Source organism: Piliocolobus tephrosceles, chromosome 9 (genome assembly GCF_002776525.5).
Source record: "Piliocolobus tephrosceles isolate RC106 chromosome 9, ASM277652v3, whole genome shotgun sequence".
Lineage (NCBI taxonomy): Eukaryota > Metazoa > Chordata > Mammalia > Primates > Cercopithecidae > Piliocolobus > Piliocolobus tephrosceles.
In genome coordinates this window covers 99743034-99767040 of record NC_045442.1, presented here as the reverse complement: position 1 = coordinate 99767040, position 24007 = coordinate 99743034, and the positions used below count along the sequence as shown (strand labels likewise).

Below are 24007 nucleotides of genomic sequence, written 5' to 3'. Positions count from 1 at the left end.
CTGGTATACAATCATTATATAAGCAAGATCTAAAGCATATTGTGTTATTAAGGACATCTTTAGGCAAATATAAACATCCTGATTTAGGGCTTTTCCTCCCCACCCAGAACAATCTGCTTTAGCTATCAAGTAGTTTGGTTTGTTATCAATTTAACACACTCACAACAACAAATACAGAATTTCTACCACAAAATTCAGGTGAGAGGTTTTCAGACAGATCATACAAAAAAATACTTGTTCCCAAGGAAGGCAATCTGTAAATTATAAATGCAACCCTAAGAAAAAAAAAAAAATCCTGGTCACAAATCACTCACTTTCAAATACTGATGGAGAAATAAAAAGTGTATGTTGGGGATGGAGAAATGTTGGCATGGAAGAGAGGAGAAAAAGTATGAATGAGGAAAGTGTTATTTGCCACAGGAAATATTGGATTCAGTTGATTTTTAAAAATGAGGTATAAGAGTATGTCAGTAAATGCAAAAACAAAAAAATTAAAAAACAAAATGCACATTTCCAATGGAAAAATCTCTAAACCTCTTATAGTTTTATTAGACATTTCATGTACAGAAGTTAATCTAGAAAAATACATTTTAAAAATCTTCAACAGACCATGCTCCCTGTAACAAAACCTTCCAAACCCTGTGTTTTATTATACAAAGCAATCTACATTAGTAGGTAAAAAGAAATTCTCCAATTTAGCAATGTCATTTTCCATCCAACATCATCTAATTTACAGATGGGTTTCCACTATTCATACTGGAATTAGAATTCTGTAATAAATTTTTTCTAATGTTTTCTGTACATATTAAATAACCTAAAAGGTTCCTCTTGTAGTGCATGTGCCATTTAGCAAGTCTATTCAGTATTTTTCCAGTACCATTCTCATTATAGTGATTTGCCTGTAAATGTAATTAATATCTAAAAGTGCACACAGTTAACTTTCCCAAATAACGGCCTATTTCTGGAGGAAACCTAATATTCACAGAAAAGATTACCAATAACATGATTAGAAATGTAGGGTTAGAATGTACTCTGAGACTATACAACACAATTATATACACAAGCTAAAGGACATTAAGTCTTTAGCCTATATTTACATAAAATAATGTGTGTTTCCACAGGGTCATACCAAGAACTCAGTATGGTACTAGATATAATTAGGATTGTTAGCTACAATTCAGTATAGCAAGACAGCCCTAAAATGCCCTGAACTGACTTAAGCTAACTAAAACTCCAGTATATCACAGTGTTTTAAGTAATATTAGTGTGTTGCCCAAACAAGCAACTAAGATATCCAGTAAGGATGCTGTGTAACACAGTAAAAGACAGCAAGCCTTCATCAAGGGGTTATTTTGGGGTTATGATGAATTTTGGCACTTAAGACTGCCACTGCATGCAGAAACCCCGAAAAAGAAATACACAGGTTTCAAAATGGATATACTTCATTTTGTTTAAAATGCCCAAGAGCCTTTTCAACATAACTGATAGTAAGTATTTTGCTCTATCAAGTCATGAATCTTGAGAAGAAAGTCTACATTATCCAATTTCAGGGAAAAAATACAGTTTTCTTACCAAATTATCCAGTGTATATGACTGGTTAGAATTTTAAGTTTGATTTTTACTGAAATTCAGAGTATGAAACGCAAACATTCAGGATAAAATGAATTCATAATTACACGCAGTTATATCAACTTGCAACAAAGCAGCAAATATGAGGGCCTAACACACATCTTGACTCTCTCCTTCCCTTCTGATCCCTCAAAAAAAAAGTGCAAAATTAGAGTCACTGCTTGGTCCAAAAAATAAAATACATTGTGTATAAACATTTGAAATCTGATGGAATCCAGCTTCTATTCCACAGGTTGTCTTCAGTAAGAATCAGCGTCCGAAGATGGAACTCAGTTCCAGAAGAATTAATTCTACAATCTGATTTTGGTACACAGTATGAACTGCTATATTACCAGTCTCTTTTTCTGGTTTTAATAGAGTGGGACCAAAAACAATTGCTATACTCTGATAGGTCATTCGATTTTTCTCTCCATTTTCTACAACTCTGAAGGGAAAAAAAGAAGTTGTTAAAAGAGAAAATAAAAGAGAAGGAAAATTCTTCAGATGGTATTATAAACCTAACAGTTTGCATTTTAAAAAGAGAAGTAATGCTCATTTTCCTAAGGTGACGCATAAACTATTTAACCAAGCAGAATTATGCCTAAATGCCATGTGAAGTTTTATTTTTCATAAACACAGTTGAAAGGTACAATTAAGCATACTCTAACAAACTTTAAATGTGTGATATTTTAGCTTAGTTTTTAAAATAGAACATTTAAGTATGAAGTTACAATTCAGGTAACAATGACTACTCCATTAAATTGATGGGAAAAAAATCTCATTAGGGTGTGGAGATTAAACTTTCTATTTTACTCATTTTATGTTATTTCTTTAAAAAAAAAAAACCTCTCTAGCTGGGATTTTTTGTTTTAGTATTCTAGTGTACTTTCTATCAGATGAAAGAACTCAGTTATTAAAGTAGTTATGTAGTAACTTAGAACCATGATGGCTTTATTATAGGGTAACTTAATACACCTCAATTAATATCCAATCTCATCTTCATATTAACTTTAGCAACAATTTCTGAACACCTATGTGCTAAGCATTACATAAATACTTTACATATAACATCTACTTTATTGTATTCTTCATAGCAAATCATTTACCCATGACAGACTGATACTACAAGGAGCTGAGTAACTTTTTCAAGTTACAAAGACAGCAAGTAGCATAGCTGGGATCCAAACCTGGGTCTGAATGACCCTGGCCCCACAGGTCTTCCTGCTTCCCCTTGTGCTATACCACATCCCATGACTGGGCAGTCCTCCTACCTTCTGAGATGTCGGAAAAGAATCTGCATTGTATCTTGGTTTGGCTTTGGCAACTGTCTGATTAGGTCCTTAACAGCAGCGACTCGCTGTCTTGGTTCTTGCTCTGAAAAAAGATAATAACCAGATATTTTACAGCAAATTCTTATGAAACTGAAAGCAATGTCACAGTTTGGAAGCTGATATTTGGTAATACACAGTGACACCTGGTGGTCACATTTAAAATGTTTGGAGTAAAACAATCGAAAATACTTGCTTAAAGTAAGATAAAAAAATAGGGTAGCTTAATCTGTGCAAAGAATTTTCAATATCTAGAAAAAACTGAGTAGAATTACATACTTACTAATTGCATTAACAAAATCATTAAAATGATTAAATGTAAAAAGAGGTTCTGGTAATTCTCGAAAAAACATTTTGAGTGCTCCAGTAATGACATGAATATCTTCCCATTTACTGTCGTTCAAGTCCAACTTCTCATCTGAAAAACAGCAGGAATTGGACATTTTAAAAAATTACTTCAAGCTAGTTCAAAAACTTATGAGTGATGCATTCGAATAACAACAGGAAATATAATCTTACCGTGATTGACTGCAAACCTTAGTTTCTGGATCACTGCGAGGTTGCCACTTACTCTGTATATCCCATCAACATCCAAACCTAAGAGACAATAATAATTTGTGTGTGTTTAAAGTACGTGTTTGCCTCTTCTGAACATGTTTGCATGTGTCAGAATTCTCACTCATTAGCATTAGCCTAAAATCAAATGGGAAAATATTCTTCTTCTCTAAATGGCTTCTGGTAGATGCTTGGCAGGGGAGAGGGAGATTCACTCTGAATTCTGTTTAATAAACAGCAGTAATTCTACTCTGATCATATAGACTGTGAATCAGCTCAAGGAAGTGGTTTCATTAATCTTAAAACACTAACAATTTCAAATACATTTCTGAAAACATCTGGGGATAATTCAAAATTAAAGGAAGCCAGCAGGTAAAATCGGCCCATGCATATTTTGCACACCATTTTATAATGTAAATGCACATACTGTAAAAACTTTATTGAAAGCATCTGTCATATTAAGTGTTTGTAATAAGTAAACTTAATATAACCACTAAACTAATGGTTCTATAAAAACAATACAAAATTTGCTATAGTTTATTATTTTCTTTTATATATGAAACAGAATCATCTGAAATTCATACAATTAAGCCCCAAAATTTCAGGTATTCATTAAATGATAATAATGTACAAATTCGAATGTACACTATTCGTTTAGCTTCAAATTAAGACAATAGTGTGGCATCCCTATTGCCATGCTGACAAGAAGAGTCAATGGGACAAGAGACTGGCAGAAATTACAAACTGAATTACATATTTTAATTGTACAAAATTTTTTCATGATATAGAGATAAGTTAATGTGATTACAATCAATATACTACTAATTTATACAAAACTAGTATAAATATTATAGCTATGTTTAAATTAACAATAGAGATTAGTTTGTCATATTTTACAGAAAATGACATAAAAATGTTTATCTCATGAGACATTTGTGGTTGACCTAACAGTTTAAAATGTCATCTGATTTTTAGAACAGAAGAAACTTAATAAGTAAACATAATCTCCTCAGATCTTACACACTGTCAGATTATTTCTTAAAAATAAACTCAATTTCACAATCACTACCTTCTTCATTTTAAGCAAATGCTTAAATGAAATGGCTTCAAAGAAAAGCATATACTTAATTAACTGCGAGTGCCAAGCATTCAATAGATGCCTGGAGAGGTACTAATTTGAAACAGGTGTAAACATGTAAGTAAGTGTTTTTGTAAACAAAATTATTTTCTTAACTTCTTAGGATTATAGGGAACTTTTGGTTGCATCACTCAAAATCATAAAAATTCTGGGAATTTTGATGGCAAAACAAGAAGCTGGTTTGCTTAATGTAAAAAAAAAAAAATATATCAAAATCCTTCTCTTACCATGTTCTTCAACATGTTCAATACATAACTTCACAAACTTTGGTACTGTGCCATTCTCTCTTTGACACAGATTAGCAAGATTGGATCCAAATACCTGATCTGAAAAAGATTTATTTTTAAAAAGTCAATCACCTTGCTAAAATTCAGTTCATGAAATGGCTAACCACTCAGAGTGCAACAGAAACATCCAGTGTAACCAAATATTGTTTAACATGGCCATATGCCTTATGCAATATGCATCTTGCCTACTTCTCCATTTTCACTTCAAACAATTCATTTCCAAACTCATAAACACCCTCACTCACTCTTGCCTGAGAACCTTTGTACTTTCTACTGCTTTTTCAGAAAGCAATTTTCCACCCAATTTGGCTCCTTCTTATCACTCCTGGTCTCAGCTAAAATGTCACCTACTTTTAATAACCCCTCTGACCATCCTTACCTAAGACAACCCAATTCCAGACATATCCTATTTTATTACTGTGTTAGACTCATAGTATTTGCTACTATTTCACAATATCTTGTCTACCTCCCACTTGCGTATAAGTTTCATGAGGGCAAGGACCAAGGACCACATAGGTCCTGAACACCAACAGGTATTCATAGCACCTAGGCTTGTGCCTAGCACTTAGTAAATACTCGACTATTTTTAAAACTATTAAAACAAGCATATGCCCACCCATCACGTATCATCATTTGATTTCACAAAATATATTTCAAAGACTCTTCTATTAATCTTTCAACCCAACAGTTTTGAAATTCCGTATTAGTGGTAAACGTTCAGGAAAACAAACAGTGTGAAGTAATAAGGACATAAAGTGATAACAGTTTATATTTCGCAGGGAAAAGGCCTGGTGAACAAATTAGCAACAGTTTCTATTCATTCATTTGCCAGGCTTTTTTTTTTTTTCTTAAGTTTTTAAAGACTCTAAACTCATCATACAAATTTATATGCTTTATTGGAGAGTACCTGTTATCCATAACTCTTAAAGTTGCTAATTTTAATTACTTAATTAGCTAGTCTCTTCCTAGAAATCTTACTTTTTTTTTTTTTTTTTTTTTTTAAGACAGAGACTTTATCACCCAGGCTGCACTGCAGCCTCTAATTCCCGTGCTTAAGCGATCCTCCACTCAGCCTCCCAAGTAGCTAGGAATAAGGGTGTGTGACACCATACCCAACTAATTTTTTGTAGAGAGAGGGCCTCTCTATGTTACTCAATCTGGTCTCAAGTTCCTGTACTCAAGCAGTCCTCCTGCCTCCCAAAATGGGGGGTTTATAGATGTGAGCCACTGCACCTGGCCTTAAATACCTTCTTAATAAAATTTGCTTATGTGTTTTAATGCAGATGCTTCACAAATAGACGGCCTTTCTTAGAAGCTTCATAACAATCTGAGAAGATATATACATTATAGACTATATTATCTTTATTTTTATTTATGAATAAATGCCATTGTTTTAAGTCATGTATTAGAAAATTTCACCTTTGGAATGAAACATTCTTGTAAGAACTAAAAGTATACACAAGTAATGTGATTTTTAAAGAACATTTTCCTATAAAAAAAGATTTTGTTAGTCCATTATAGTGCTTATAAATGAAATAAGTAAATAAGTTAGAAAAAAACACCTTATGCTAATTTTTCAATTACCTGAAATGACAGCCAAAGGTAAAAATTATTCGTTCATTTTTCTTTCTACTATTAGTGATATTCAAAATTTCTTATTTCTTGTGATCTTTGCATCTCAAAACTAAACTTCTCATTGTCACAATCTCTAAAAATCTGCCACCCATCACATCCATGTAGTTCCTCTGAAACAGGCTTTCCTAAAAGTTTAGTTTGTTATTTGTCTGTTCACTGCTTTAGTTAAAATAAACTTTTTAAAAAATCTATTTTAATTACTTAATGTCTTTTAATCACTGTACTTAAATACTTGAATAAAGAATATTCTTACTGTTTGAAAATGTTTGTTAATTTGAAACATCTTATTTATGTAGGCCAACATTCATTATTATCAACAATACTTCTACCAACCTTTAATATAACCTTTTTCACGAACAGCTTGCAAAGTGGGGCGTCGTGTAAGAAACTTCTTTAAGTTTTTCTTGGTTTTTTTCTGTTCTGAAGAATCTATGCTAGATACTTTAAAGGCTTAAGACAAAAGGACAGGTAATAAGCATTTGTAAAAGTTTTTTTGATACAAGTTTTTCCAGCCAGCATGCAAAACATATTAACCTCATATGTCAAGATCATAGTACAATTCATTTATTTTAACTTCAATGTGGTTTAAGGACAAGATGTGAAGAATTACATTAACACAGAACCCATTTCAAAGTTATAAACCAAACCAAACATTTCATTTTTATCACTGAAAACAGATGACAACCGTACCTTCTATGGTATATCTGCCAAGACATTCCTAATTTACTCTAACATATTCATTATTTCATAAATTATTAACTACTTATCTTTATTGATTGTCCATTAGTTTTAGAAGGTAAAATGACCACCAAAAAGTAAAAATACATAAAATACACAACAAACAAAAGAATCCCTATCTTCACTGAATAAGAAAACTGGAGATACACACAGATATATATATAGAGATATAAATATAGACATATAACCATCATAACTACTATACTTGTACTTTAAGCTAACTTTCTTCATAATTATTTGTACTTTGAGCTACAAATGGGACTACACGAAAAATGTCTTCCATTGCCTTGAGTCTTGATTTCTTTTTCTGTTATAGTAACAAAAATTCAAAAGGTGTATTTCTTGAAAATAATTCTATTTGGGGAAAGTTGAGGGCATGAAGAATCTATAATACAGAAAAAAAAAATCACATTTTTATGTTAAATTGCTACCTGTTGACAATGTCAGTAATAGGCCTCAAGTTCATTAGAAATACAGAAAAGTAGAACTGATTTTCTAATCATTCAGTTAATATGAAGGCCAAAAAGTTCTCAGTTAAATGTGGATTTGTTAAAATGGACTGAACAAAGTACCAAGTCACACAGCTAATGGCCTATTTAAGCAACGTAATTCACAAGGGGCCAACATTAGAAAATGCTTTTCTTAAAGCTGCTGTCTTTCACTATGCACCTTTCTGTAGTAAGATCTGGAGATAGGAATGCAAGCATCTGTTTACATGCACAGACACACCCTAGTCCAGAGACGGATGCCTGGTGTCCAGTAGGAAATTACGGTACATATTCCATGACTTTTGACTTCTTAAAGTGTAAGATTCTATGTAGAATATTAAACAGTAAGTATATATTTTTAAATCAATAAAGTTCAGCTTGCTAGAGGCCTCAACAGAAATGCACTATACTTCTTCTCTGAAAGCAGCACAACACCTTAAAATTAATGAGATGCCACAGGATGCATACTATGAGGCTGAAAAATGACAATAATGAGTTAAGAAGAAAGAGGGCTGATACAATGAGACTGCACTTGGTTAACTGCATAACCTTTTTGTAACATTGGACATTCCATTCAGCTTTTATATATGTATTTAAAACCTTCAAAATGCTAAGAGAACAAGCTCCAATCCTTAGCAAAATAGGAAAAGGACAACTTACAACGAAGTTTTTTGGGATCCTTTTGTTCCTTTTCTTTATCATGCTTTTCTATTCCTGGTGAATCCGGGAGTATCTCCTCTTCAATTCCTTCATCAGTGTCTACTGCCTATTGGTTAGATATTTCCCAAACATATATTACACTTCTAGTATTACTATAGTTGGAATGGCATAATTCTCACAATGACTACTATAAATGACTCTTCCAAACAATTTTAGGAAACCAATTAACATACAGTATGGATGACTTAGATATTTGATAAATACTTTTTCTCTCCCTACATGGTATCAATTTTAATTTTTTTAAAAAAGAAATTATTGCTGAAAACTCACAGGATAATGTTAGTTTACACTGATGATGATGCTACCTTGCCAAATTTTAATCAACTCCTTATTAGTGGCACTAACAGTTAAAAGGTAAGGCTATAGTTTATGGTGAAAAACACAATGGAGCTACATTCTCTGACAACAGTACAAGACTTCTACACACGGACCTGACAAGAGTATCACCCTGTAACAACAGGACAAGACTCATCCTCCAGATTGATGGTTGTCAACTGAAAGAAATCATAGAGCGGCCAGGCGCGGTGGCTCACACCTGTAATCCCAGCACTTTGGGAGGCCGAGGCAGGCAAATCACCTGAGGTTAGGAGTTTGAGACCAGCCTGGCCAACATCATGAAACCCTGCCTCTACTAAAAATACAAAAAGTAGCCAGGCGTGGTAGCATACGCCTGGAATCCCAGCTACTCGGGAGGCTTAGGCAGGAGAATTGTGTGAATCTGGGAGGCGGAGATTGCAGTGAGCCAAGATTGCGCCATTGCAGTCTAGTCTGGACGAGAGAGTAAGACTCTGTCTCAAAAAAAAACAGAAAAAAAGAAATCCTAGAGCTCATCTGCAACTTAACTAAGGTCACTTGTACAGACTAAAGAATGACTGAGTTCTCAAAATGAAAAACCTTTGCTCTGCCGTCACATGGAGATCTTTACTCCACCAGGAATTTATTTTTGTGGATGGTGTAAGGAAGGGTTCCAGTTTTTTCTTGGATTCCCAGCTGCACCAGCACCATTTGCTTCCTCTACAGTGCTCTATCTGGCATAATGTGTCCACAGGTACGCGGGTCTGTTTCTAGGTTCTTTATTGTTTCAGAGGTACGTATGCCTATCCCTGCATGGATACCACACTTTATTAAGGAATATGGCTTTTCAAAGACAACATATGATAGTTCAAGTCCTTTTTCTTTCTTCTTCAATAGTATCTTAGGTATTCTTAGCTTTTTGCATTTCTATATAAATTTTAGAATAAGCTTTTCAAGTTCTACCAGAAAAACTACCGGGATTTTAAATGAGATTCAAAAATCTCAAGTCTATAAATCATTTGGAAGAAAATTATATCTTTATATTATTGAATCTTTAAATGCACGAACAGGATATACTTCTCATTTACTTAGGTTTTCTTCAGTGTCTCTCAATAAAGATTTGTAATTTTCCCTGCAAAGTTCTTGCATCTTCTGACACTTTGGAAACAGTATGTATTTTTAAATTTCTTAATCAAAAACACAGGCCAGGTGCAGTGGCTCCACGCCTGTAATCCCAGCACTTTGGGAGGCAAAGGCGGGCAGATCACTTGAGGTCAGGAATTCAAGAGCAGCCTGGACAACATGGTGAAACCTCATCTCTACTGAAAATACAAAAACTTAGGCAGGTGTGGTGGTGGCTGCCTGTTATCCCAACTACTTGGGAGACTGAGACAGGAGAATCACTTGAACCCAGGAGACGGAGGGTGCTGTGAGCTGAGATCATGCCATTGCACTCCAGCCTGGGTGACAGAGCAAGACTCTGTCTCAAAACAAAAAAAAAAAAGGAAAGAAAGAAACGTGTGTGTGTGTGTGTATAAAATCATCTCTCTTCACTTGGCTTATTCCCTGAGCCTGTAGGTCTCAATTTAAAAACAAAACAAAACAAAAATCTACTTTCTCTGCAAGGCCTTCCCTAACTAATATACTAGGTTTGCCCCAATCGGTATTTTTACAGAATGCTGTACACCTCCTACCATCATAACACTCATCACATTTCATTTTATTAACTGTTATCTGTCTTGAATAATCATCTGTCTGTGGCTATAACCTCAGCCTAGGAAAGTGCAGTATCTGACTGTGTGCTGCTATGTCCCCAGTGCGGACGGCATTCACATATTTGTTAAATGAATGCACGCATACTTGCTTTCAAGAGACAGTGAACAGACTACTGTGACTAGAGCTGAAAGTCCATATTGGGTAAAATCGAAGGTACATTTTGAAAAGGTAGATTGGGCCTACACTGCTGAATTTTAATGAATCACAGAAAATTTCTGAGCAGTAGGGGATTAGAAAATTGACATTAGGAAGTTTCAGATGGCAACGGCATTAAGGATGAATTTAGTGACAGGTGAGATTAAATAGGGAGGAAAAAACTGTTCAGGAGGTTATTCTTATTTTGGTATTAAGATATAAAGGCCTGCCCTCATGGTTTCAGGAATAAACAGAAAAGAAAGGACAAGATTCAGAAATATCAGGCAATATTATAAACTCCAAAGGAAGAATTTATATATAGCTTCATAACTAATTTGCTAGGAGAGGTAAAGTTCTCTTTTACTTCCCATAAGTAGTATCTTTCATTTCTCTGTCATTAATATAATATGATCCTCAAAGAACAGTCACGTCCCCATATGGCAGAAGGCGAAAAGGAGAATATAGAGTATAAAAAAGTGCAAGCCAGGCATGGTGGCACACACTTATAGTCCCAGCTACTTGGGAGGCTGAATGGGAGGATGGCTGGAGCCAAGGAGTTCAAGGCTGCAGTGAGCTATGATTGAGCCACTGCTCCAGCCCGGGTGATGGCGAGACCCTGTTTCAAATAAAAAAAGTACAGCCCCCAGCTGCTTACTAATGCTCTTACTAATATACCTGCAGAATGTAAACCTGAGATTCTTTTTGGTTGTTGTATATAAAGAAGAAGAAATATACCAGGAACACAAGGGTACTGAACAGCTTGGACGGGAGGGGCAGAAAAACTAGAGAACTGTCACTAGACAAGAAAAAGTGCTAATGAAAAGGCTACAGCTTCTTTCATTTCACAAGCTCGCCTCAGACTTCTTCCACCAAATAGTATTATTTCCAACTCATTCAGTTATTGAATAAATACTATGTACTAAGCACTATTTACCCCTTCTTTCTGAACTATTTTTTTTCAGCCAATGCCTGATGGGAACATTATTTCAAATCCACTGGTAGCAAACATCACATAAGTGAGAATGTTAAATCATTCACCAGGCCTGGGGGGCTGCTAAATTGACCATTGTTTTTTCCGCCTCTGTCAAAACATATATAAAATGTCTTCTCACATATAGATTGCAATCCGGATATACAATAAGCAATTAAAAAAAAAAAAAGCTCTGAAGTAAAAATTTTACCTAAGTCAAAGACATACCTGATTATTGATTGTACTACTAAGAACTTTAAACCAATCATTAATAACAGTGTCATTGTCGGACTGAATTAGCAGTTCTGTCCCTTGTCGAGTTTTCAGCTTTAGAGAAAAGCAGGGAGAAAAAGAATATGGTTGGTTTGTGCTTTCAGCAAAATACATGAATACCTTTAATTCAAAGTTAACAAAACCACCAAGAGTAGCTGCCATATACTATGTAACAATGATGTAAGGTTAAAGTACTACACAGCTATGGAATACCTTTTTGGTTTCAAATAATATCAGTTGAATAAAAAAACAAAGTTGTTTCTCACAATAAATTCTCATAAAAATCTAATAATTTAGGATCCCAAACACCATCACACAAATGCCATAAAACCTGCTGAAACTTGTACGTTTATCACTTAAAAATCCGTTCAAGTATCAAAGTGGTGCATTCTAAATTAGAATAAAGAAATAAAATCTATGATATTTTTACACAACCTGAGAAATTTGTTTCTGTCTCTCTGGCTAAAAAATACAGAAGAAAGAATACATGAAGACTTTCAATATTTCCTACTTAGTAGGTAAATAGAATGGCTTAGTACAAAGAGCAGGCATAAATGTCACACCCCTTTTGGGCGGAAGTATTACTAAATTAAGTGTCAGAGCATGAGCTGAAGAAAGAATACTATGTATTATTCTATATGAAGGCAATAACTAATTTATGTACAATCTCTGTTTTGCAAGATTTCTTACACTTAAGTGAGGAAGAATTTTGACACATTTGTGGAAAGCACTCCTTCCATTTTCTGATTAAAAACTGATTTTTTTTTTCCTGGAGGAAGATATGGCAATGTTTCCCAAACAACACTCTGAGAGACATATTCCTCAAACAGTTTCACAAATAACGTTTTTAAAAGGTGCCCTCAAAAAATAAATTTTTGAAAAAGTTATATAATATTAACTTGGAAAATACTGGATTGAAGAAAATCTAACTAGATTCTCTCCTTTAAGATATCACAGGCTTTCGATGTTCTAGGGAATATAGGAATAAAATATACACTGCTTCCCAAATTTATTTGACCATGAAACCATTTTTATTCTTGATTACCTTTTGAAACTACAAGGCTAATTCAGGAAATAGTGACTTCTTTCACACAATTTTCTAGAGTTGGTCAAGCCAGTTTACCAATACTGAATGTTTACTGCACATAAGATACTCTGCTCTGTTACAGGTTCTTATTTAAAGGAAAAACATAGTCTCTCTACTTCAGGGAAAAAGAAAAAAAATTGTAATTATTTAATGAGAGAAATAATTGACAAATGATAACCCAGGTACACTAAAATAAATATTATTTTTAAATATTTATTTAAAAATAAATATTTATTGTTATAAATAAAGAAGTAGCCTCATTGTTATGGTGATGCTTGTCATGAGTCTTGGAAGAAAGGGAGCGTTTGGCATGGCGAGACTGGCATGGGTTGGTGCTCGAGGCAGAACAATAAAGAGTAAAAATCAGACCGGAAAACCTGGGCTCCACTTGGAAAATAGCAATTAAACCAATCTGTCTACACAACAAAACATGAAAGGCCCGAGACATGAGACTACAAAAAGAGGTTGGGATCTCGAAGGCTGTCCACAAAATCAGTTGTTGTCTCTGGTTGGATCTCTGTAACCACACTCTTCTGGAATGGGACAGACATTGTTGCTCTTCTGTCAATAGGCTGCTTCTCTTCCCACAACTCTGAATACTTGGCTAGCCTCCTGAACAGTCTTAACCAAAGAATACTCTGAAAGTAATGTGCGACTTCCAAATCTAGGTCTTGAGAAGCCTTGCAGGTTCCACCCTCACCCTCTTGGAATCCTGAAGCTGTCACTTGATGCAGCCTGGGGTAGCTCCCTTGAGAATGAGAGATCTTGTGGACAACGAGGCCTAGCCAACAGTGGGCACCAACACTAGCCATGAGGTCATCTTATACCATCCAGTTCCAATCAAGCCACTGGATGACTGAAGCCTCATGAATAGTCCTCAGTGAGATAAGAAGAAAAATCACCCAGCTCAGCCCAGGTCAGGCTGAGCAAACAAAATGTTCTTTTGTTAAACCACTAAGTTTTGAGGTGGTCTCTTAGGCGGCAATAAGTAACTAATACAGATCATATATTGCTGGGGAAGGTTTGAAAGATAAAATGGAAAAGTTAAAAAAAAAAAAAAAAACTTTATTTTTTAGATCAGTTTTTGGTTCTAGTAAAATTGAGAAGATATAGAGATATCCCATACACACCCTGCCCACCCCCATATACAGCCTCCCCCATTATCAACATTCCCCTTAATTTACTTTTTAATATTAGATTTGGTAAGTAAAGAGAACCACATCCTTTTTATTATTGCTGGGAAAAGACAGGATTTGTGACACAAAGGCTTGTAATATACAGTCTGAGTTCAAACAACTTATGCAAATAAAACCAGTTTTTACACCAGTTTTTTCTTAAATTACAATACCATCTAACTTAATCACCAACTTTGCCTTAACTAGTCACAATGAAAGACTATTTCTCAAAATAGCTCGAAAAAATAGAACATCCAATTACTACAGTTTAGAATGTGTTATACTTAGAAAAAAATGTATTACCTCAAATACATTCTTTTTGCTGGATTTATCCTTGGAAGCCATCTCAATTGTTGCCCCCTTCAGGTCCACTGTGAACTCTGGTTTGGACTGATTACTGCCGAACTTCATTTTTGAAAAAGAAAAAAACCTTCACATGATACTCACATATATGTGTATTCAAAAAGAATTAAGAACAATTTTATATTTTTAACAATAAATCAAACAGATTTTCTCAAATTCTTCTTTTTCTCTGTTATAAAGTAACAATTTCTACTTTAGAAATTGAAAAATATCTAGAATATATGAATACACAATTCATAGAAAACAAAATAAAATGACTCAACTTCCATCATAATATAAAATAAATAAATATATATATATATGAAAAGCCAAACTGAAATATTTTTTTACCCATCAGAATGGGAAAAAATTTTTTTTCAAAACTATGTTGGTGAGGCTATAGACTAAAAAGGCCTCATATGCAAGTGGGATATAAATTGGAACTATTCCTAGAAAAGAAAAATTGGTAATGCTATATTTGCAAATTTACAAATGCATGTATACTTTGGCTTGGCAGTTCTGCATCTTGGAATGTATCCTAGACTACACACGACTATGTAAAATGCTATGTACACAAAGGCAATACTCTTATATATGTAATAAACAGTATCAGGTAGATAACAAGTGTATTTTCCAACTAATAAACATTCTCTAAACCTGATTTTGTGCTTTCAGTATTTCCTTATGCAGTAGTTACGCTGTTAACAACAAGTTGTGGAAACAGAAAACACTAAGTCCCATATTCTTTTATCTTTGTCAGAAACTGTAATTAAAGACAGATGCTATAAAGCTTCAGCAATTTAATGAGGAACTACAAAAAGAACGGGAAGACAGTTATTATGGGTGGGTTCAGAAGTACTTAGCTAGCTATTACATTTTGTTAACTAGATAAGGAAAAGATTAGCAAAAGTAGTATAAAATTTATGTTAAATATACATTTACTCTGTACCTTGACATCTTTAAATTTCTGTTTAGTCTGTTAACTAAGAATAAAAAGTAACATTCCTATGGTACTGAAAAGTTTAAAGGCTTTAAAACCTCTAAAATCTACTGAATTGTAATCTAAAGATCATAAAAATCTGTTATAAATATTTCCTACAGAGAATTTCATTTGCTAAAATATTTCAAATCAAATTAACTTGTCATTAGAAATTATCTTACCCAACTTTGTGATAACTTATTCACTATTTGTAATCTCAGTAACTCTATTCAGGAGCTTCACATTTAAAATAGAGTTTGCCTCAACCTGCTCCCTTTTACATCTTTTTAGCTAGCAGTGTTAACTTAAACCAAATTTAGGATTACATAAAATTTATTAGTGGAGTCAATGAAAATTTTGAGATATTACATGGAATTTATTTGCAGAATCATAATAAAAATCACAATAGAAATTGTAACTGTATCCTACAAAGTCTTTGCCTGAAGTACCATTGTCAATCAAAAGACAAATTAAACATAAAGCTGTATGTTGGGCACAGATAACTTCCTGAACAGAAATGAGGTATTGCAAATGTTATCAAATTTGAACATATATTTAACAAAATGACAAAAATCAATTATTTAATTTGTTGTCATTATACACGCTGTAGATGGTTAGCGCTAAGCTAAGATACAAACAAGAAACCAAATAAGATACAGCAATTAAATATAAATACAATGACATGACATGGAATACTGAAAAAAAAAAAAATGCAATCAGTATAGCTGGCAACATTTTGTTAGTTATTATTTTCCAAAATCTAGTCCCACTTTTCTCTACTGTAATCAACCTCCCCACCAACGTATTCATGGCAAAGAAAACATCATTATTGTGGCAAAGGGCATGCAACAGGAACACATACAGTGACAGCTGAAACAGGATCAGACTTTACATATGCAACAGCAGGCCGACGACGGACAGAGTTTTTCCAAGAAGAAAGCAGCGAAAGCAAGAGCTCAGAGACTGAGCCTTGTTGGCAGAAGGACTTGATGGAAAAGGGAAGAAAATGATGATGTCATAACAATGCACAACAGCAAAATGACACACAAGAGAAAAGCATAATGGAACCAGACAAGACAAAGATACAATTCTATATGAAGACATACAACACAAGCAAAGCTCAACTTCCAAATATCTTTGCAAAGGTCCTAGAATTTATCCTGATGATTATTATATAAATTCATGTTTTATTTTTAAGATGAATGCTTTATAGAATTTATCTTAAACAGACTTGTGTTAGCCATTGACAGGAGTCATGTCAGGCCCTTCACGATCTTGATTAGACCCTGTCCAAAGCCCCCTAGCTTCCTCCTCATGCCCTGCTGAGTAGTATCTTCTGGTGTCCCTTTCCAAGTCATCTTTTGGGAGTAGCCCTACCATCTCACTTGCCTTTCCCTTCGTCTAGGACACTGATACTTCCTCTAGGAGACAGGGAATTTTGTTCTCTGGAGGACATCTGGTAACGTTTGGAGATATTTTTAGTTGTCACAACTAGAGGCAGGGTGCTAGTCATCTACTAAACACCCTAGCATGCACAGGACAGCCCCCCCCCACAACAAATAATTATCTGGCCCAAAAGAGTGACTATTTTTAGAAATTTAAAAGCATGTACAAATGAATGTTTGAACAACTACCAATATCTATGGGTTGATTTTTTAAATGCTCAAGGAATATGATGAATGATAACTGAAAAGAAGCAGAACATATGTCATGTTACACTGAACCTGTTCACTTGTCAGTCTTCCCCACTACTACATAAGCTTTGAAGACAGGGACCATGTTATTTCTTTCTAAACCCAAAGCTTAACAATGCCCAGAACACAGCAAGCTTTTAGGTCTGTTGAACAAACAAACAAACATACACACATATATTTCTGAGGTGAAATAAGGTGAGAAAAAAGCAAATGTAAGTTTATGTTACTGATACAGCAATCCAGTAGATAACTCTTTTCCATTCCAGAAAACCACTGGAAGGTATATGTCCTAGAGGAGAAGAAAAGGTTCACTAGATTTTTGGATGAGGCAGCACCAATGTAAAATATTTCTTATAAAGTGAAATTGCATGCAGCCTCTGTGCATTTCATTTACTCAATTTTAACCATCCACTCTCTGCAAAAAAAAAAAAAATCAATACAAACCATGAATAATTTTTAAAAAATAGGACTTTGAATAGCGTGGGTGACTTTGCTCAGTGTTCCATCAATGAGTACATGCCCTCTAGTGAGTACAAGATTTGAACCTGCTGTTTCCTCAAGTGGATCTCAAGTTTTTGTACTAAGTGTAAATCTAATTTTTAAAGAACTATACAGATTTCTCCTATAATGTGGCCCCTTAACATAAGCCATTCAAACTCAACTGAAGGAAAAGTTATTCCTCCTAACACCAAAGGAAATATGGGCTCTGCTAGAGATCAGCTTCTGTATAGCATCTTCCTAAGGAATATTCAAGAGCAGTTTTCACTTGAGGTGACTGTTGGTTTTTTGGCTTATATTTTAGCCTTAGAATCTTATCCTCGGGTAAGATGTGATTTTGCTGTATAAAGAGAATACATTTTACCTATAACAGATCTAGTTGGTGACTGAGCAGATCAACAAGGCTAGAATTCTTTAACATTCCTTTCAATAATCCCAATTCCAGAGTTAAAGAGCATCTTGTTTCTCTAAATTTTGTTATTTATGAATATTGTGGGGTCCTAATACATTATACACAGTTATATGATTTTTAAATAATCTTACTTCCTTTTACTTATTAGGCCATTCAAATTAGTTCTCGTTCCCTTAAATATGTAGTGATGGGTAAAATAAAACAGTCTGAGGTTTTAAAATTAGTCATAAAATACAAATTTAGAATTGACTGTACAACGAAGCATTTTACCACATTTTTAATCTTGTTTAGTCTTTACTGAGACTATAAAATGGGGTGGTTATGTTTTTTTAAAATTATACCTATCTGAAATGATTATATTATTAATATTATATCAATAGTAATAAGATGTCATTTGAAAGGTAAAAATTAAAATAGTGACTCCCTATAATTAAAAATTCATTGAGAATTCTAAAATTTCAAAATTGGTTAGTTCAGTAAATTTTAAATTATGTTTTGGTTATTGCCACATGGTAACATAGTAATACAATCTTGGCTGATAAACACAATACCTCACCTCCTTTGTCAGTACTAGTTTTAATCATGAGTTCTAAATCATGTAAGATCTTCTAGAGTGAAAACTTTAAATTAAAAAAAAAAAAAGTTACCATCCTGTGCTAACGATTATGTACTAGAAGGTATTCATTTAACATCTTTAAATTCAAAGTTTTCATTTCATTTAAATCACGTACAAACCTGCCCACCTATAGGATGCTCTGTCTACTGGTTTCATCTGTACCTGCCACAACCTTCAGTCTTTAAGTATCAGTAATTATCAAATAAGTGACCACTATCCAGCTGTCTTCAGATACTTTTAAAAATGACATATTAATCTATTATTGCTTCTCCATTCCTTTTCTTTCATCCGTTTTCTTCACTCAATTTCAAATAAAAGTTGAGCCATAAGTAGGAAGAAAGAAACAATTACACAGTGCTCTAGAAATGCATTAATGCGAAAGAGCCCCACATGTTTCACCTTGGCGAAAAGGAGAAAGACATAATTATCCATTTGCTTTAAGATATATCAAACCAAATTTCAACCCTTTCACAGGTCATTTCCACTGGAATGGCCGAAGAGGGAGCAAATTAAAGGATTAGTAAAGCAAAACAGAAGAAACTATCTAGAATGTTCACATCCGTGCTCAATTCATGTGGATTTTTAGGTTTCCTCATCAGAGAAACTAAGGACTAACATGTTCTGTGGCATTTGGGGTTCAGAACCACGCTGCATGGCTGCAAGACAAATGTGGACGACTAAAATTTGCTTAAATTTTATAAATGGACTTTTCTTTCATCAAACATAAGATCCATAGGTTTTGTATTAATTTTAAAGAAACTAATTAATTGTAATAAAATATTGGTTACGATAGAATATGAGGTAGACAAAATATATTCAGAATAACTTTATTTTAAATTTTACTTGAGCATTAGCACTTCAAACTCAATTACCAAAAACTTTCGGAAATAGCCAGAACATGGATTCTAGAGCCAAAAAGCCAAAGTTCTAAACCCAGATCTGCCACTTGGTAGCTGTAAGACCTTGAGCAAATTATTATACTTAACTGTTTTATACCTCATTTTCTCATCTATGATAGGGGAAGGGCGAGATCAGAGCAACAGCTATCCCAGTGTTAAGGAGACAATATATACACAATCCTCTGCACCAAGAAGATATGTGGGATACATAATGAGCATTCAAAAAATGTAGCTATTATATGTCACAAATTATAATTTTTAATGTTTGTATTGCAAATAACTGAAGAGTAATGATAGTAAGCACTCAAATATGTAAAAAGCTTCAAAATCCCAAAAGTAATGGTGACATTTCTTTTTCTTTTGAAAGCTGGCTGACAATCCAGACACTGACACCTGAAACACTGATTCGTAACCAATGGTCAGATCACAATTCAAGATACAGCTTGCCACATTACTGTTTATTTTCTGACTAAATATCTGAAGGAGCAGAGTCACAAACAGCAAAGCTTTAATATCCTGAAAATGAATCAAGAAATGTATTTGCTCTATAATGACCAAGTAATGAGCCCACTTTTCAGTTGAATGGATAAAACAGAATCTATTGATTTTAATAATACCACTAATTAGACTGTCCTACTCACTCTTTTTCTCTCATAAGTTAAAATGAATCTTTAAGAAAATTTTATTTATTTTTATTTGCACACTAGCTGTAACTAAAAGGACTCTGGATATTACCTTTTGAAATTCAGGTACAATACTATTCACATAATTTAAATGTATAAAATCTCCAAAGAGAAGAAATACTTACCCAACTTGTGCTACTTCCTTGAGTTTTGGTAAAAAGTAAAGAAGAACCCTGCAATACCGCCCAAGAAGACAACCAGTTCTTTCTGTAATTGTAAGAATGACCGATTAAAGCTCCAATCTCGAGTTCTTTCAGCCAAATTCAAAAAATTAAGACCTACTTAGCTCTTATCAATGTTATCTACGATTTACAGCCCTTGTTGACATTTTAGTAGTTTTTGTTGGGGATAGATACTAATGAAATTTACAGTCATTTTATGGTTCAAACCTGATAATGAAGGCCCCAAAACAAATGAAGTTAATCAGAGAAGTAAGTTATCACAAATAACTATGAATGAATGATGCATGTAATTATGTTCACGTGAAATTAATACAGCACTTTGTGATCAAAGACACTAATTTATTTTAAAGTCACACAAATGGAATATTGTATTTGTCAAGAATTCTTACTCAGAAGCGAAAATTAGACAAACACACTTCCCTCACTCACCTAATTCTTTACACAGACTGTTTTACATTTCTTGGTGATCTGCCTTCCCCTAATTGGGTTGGAGTACCCAGGTAGTAAGTATTAGGTACATTACAAGCATACTGGTAATTGTACACTGACAGACCACATGACATTTAAAAAAAAAAAAGTTTCCTATATTACAAAAGCAACATATATATGGTGCGCAAAAACTCTGAATACAAAATGCATAAAGGAAAGGGAATCCCATTTCTTCTCCCTCAATCCATACTCCAGAGGTAACCAATGTTAAGACTTTGGTGTAATACGGGGCTTTTAAAGGAACTGTCCACCCACCTACTATCCTATCTCCAGATACAGAGGTACGCCTCACATAGCATATGTTATTATCAGTTGACCCATTTAGAACTTTAAAGCTTTTGAATACTATACCCCAGCCAGATTCCCCTCAACTTTTCCCTTATCATATTAGAGATCTTTATGTAAATGTTTCTGTCATAGGAATTGTAAATTATTTGAAAAAAGAAAACAGTTTTTATTTATCTTTTTATTTACCTCAGGCCTAGCACGGTACTTTTCAAACAGAAGGTATGAATCAGTGTTTACAAGTAGGAAAATAAATTAAAATTACCCTATATGAGGACGCAGTTGCTAGGAAGCTAAAATGAATGTCAAATCTGTCTACTGCATGGATTTATTAAAGCTTTCCTTATAGCCAAACATATGGCCAACTTTATAAAAACCTCTAAAGGAGGTTTATTTTCTGTTTTCAGAATGTAGAATTTAGTATCTATCAATAAGACCTATTTTTTAAAAAATTACTCTTTATGTCTACTTGAACTTTATGGATTAAGAGAAGTGAAATAAAGTTAATTACTACTAAGTTTCTATGTTTCCATTTATTTCCTGTGTTTTTTTGCTTATGTTTGTTAATGCTACTTTATTTGGTAAACGGTGATTCCTAAGAATTACATCTTCACTGTGGACTTCTCCACATGCTTTACCATTTTAAATACTACCTTTATGCTCTCCCCCTGGGATGAACTTTGCTACTGAGATCCCTAGTCTTGCTTTACTTTCTATACCTTCAAAACACCTTATTGCTTTTTTTTTTTTTTTTCAACTTTTCTCAATCATCTTTCAGTGTTTCTTTTACATATAAAATTTGGTTAAGTTTTGCTTTTTTATGCTTCAGTCTGAGCAACTTTTTCTTTCAATAGATGAGTATAGTCCATTTACATTTACTGATATTGGTATTATAGATGGTGCTTTTTCTGTCATCATTATTTCATTTTCTGGATCTCAAGATATTTTAGAAGTATTTTAATTTTTTGTAAATTCATTTTATACTCTCAGTCTTCTATTTCTTTAGATATCATCTACTGACTCCCTACTATGACAAATACTTAAATTAGCCTATTTCCACTTTAAGTAAGCTTTTTTAGTTCAATTTTCAAAATGAGAAAAACTGTAGAACTAGTAAATATATATCTGAGAACAAATATTGAATATTTAATATTTAAATAGTGAAATAATGACTGCTGTCTCAAGGACTAAGCACTTGCGTGACTTAGTTGCAAGGTGAATTAGTCACTTTTTTTTTTTCCTGGAACCCAATTTTTTCTCCTGAAAAAACAACTGATGTACATACTACAGTTATTCAGACTTGGATATGTGGCAGGCAAACATTACCTTAAAAATAAATGAAGTTTTCAAAGAAAACAAATAATATTATTTATAGGCAATAAAAAATTAACACTTTCAACATGAGGCTGGGCGTGGTAGCTCGTACCTGTAATCCTAGCATTTTGGGAGGCTGAGACGTGTGGATCACCTGAGGTCAGGAGTTCAAGATCAGCCTGGTCAACATGGTGAAACCCCGTCTCTACTAAAAATACAAAAATTAGCCAGGCGTAGTGGCACACGCCTGTAATCCCAGCTACTTGGGAGGCTGAGGCAGGAGAATTGCTTGAACCTGGGAGGCAGAGATTGCAGTGAGCCAAGGTTGCACCACTGCACTCCAGCCTGGGCGACAGAGCAAGACTCCGTCTCAAAAGTAACAACAACAACAACAAAGCTTTCAACATGAAAGAACCTCAAGGACATTATGCCAAGCAAAATAAACTAGTCACAACAATCAAACATATACCATATCATTCCACTCATACAAAATATCTAAGGTAGTTAAAATCACAGAAACAGCAGAAAGGTTATCAAGGGCTGGAGGATGGAGGAAGAGGGAATTAGTGTTAGTAGGTATAGAGTTTCAGTGTTATGAGATGAAAAAGTTGTAGAGATCTGTTACACAACAATGTGAATATACTTAACACCACTGAGATGTACACTTACAAATGGTTAAGATAGCGAACTTACGTATTTTTTTTATCACCATAAAAAAAAACTGAAGCTTTCAAACAGAAAGTAGAATTTTGGAATACCTGGCATCTGCTACAGTGAATTTGACAATTTCCCAATACTTTTCTGACAGTACTGATGTGTGATTCTTTGATATTATAAAATAAAATGTGTAAACATTTGAGAAACGAGCAAAGTTAGAGAACTAGTATTTTACAAATGACCTACAAGATATTATAAAATTAAGCATGGGCAAAGATTCACTCAGATGCAACAAAGACCAACAGTTTTTAAAGTAACTGAGTTTGAACCGTTCACTGGCAGTTTTTCAGAGTTTTCACTACAACCAACCCTCAACAAACTACCATTTGTAGAGTTTCGGAGCAGCAGGAAAATGCACAATTATCTGAACATATCTTAAAACATTCCTCCATTTTCCACCTTTAGCTGTGAAAGGGAGGATTTTTTTTCACATACTTCAAACAAAATAATATGTCATAACAGACTGACTGCAAGCAGAGATGAAAATTCAGCTGTTTTCCATTAAGCCAAATACTAAAGATTTACAAAAAATGTAAAACAATGCCTCTCTTCTCATGGAAATTTTTTGTCTTAGAACACACAGTTTTTCTTCAAAAAATTTTTCTGTTAATTTGTAATAGGTTATTTTTTAAAGAATTATCCTTAAAATGTTTTAATTTCTCACAGTATCTGTAGATATAACCTATAAGG

At 33.8% G+C, this 24007-nt stretch overlaps 1 protein-coding gene across 6 annotated transcripts in view; it reads right to left on the bottom strand.

Annotated features, from left to right (window-relative positions):
• Window positions 1-506: 506 nt before the first annotated feature.
• ARHGAP12 (Rho GTPase activating protein 12) overlaps window positions 507-24007 on the bottom strand; it is a 125998-nt gene continuing 102497 nt past the window's right edge. For all 6 annotated transcript variants that reach the window (XM_023218129.2, XM_023218130.1, XM_023218131.2 and 3 more), the window contains 10 exons: window positions 20456-20537; window positions 14511-14612; window positions 11901-11999; window positions 8438-8543; window positions 6885-7001; window positions 4857-4955; window positions 3456-3533; window positions 3220-3354; window positions 2880-2982; window positions 507-2053 (listed from right to left, as the gene is read on the bottom strand). In XM_023218129.2, the coding sequence (XP_023073897.1) occupies window positions 1879-2053; window positions 2880-2982; window positions 3220-3354; window positions 3456-3533; window positions 4857-4955; window positions 6885-7001; window positions 8438-8543; window positions 11901-11999; window positions 14511-14612; window positions 20456-20537 (1096 nt within the window). In that variant the 3' untranslated portion in view covers window positions 507-1878. The remainder of the gene's footprint in view (window positions 2054-2879; window positions 2983-3219; window positions 3355-3455; window positions 3534-4856; window positions 4956-6884; window positions 7002-8437; window positions 8544-11900; window positions 12000-14510; window positions 14613-20455; window positions 20538-24007) is intronic.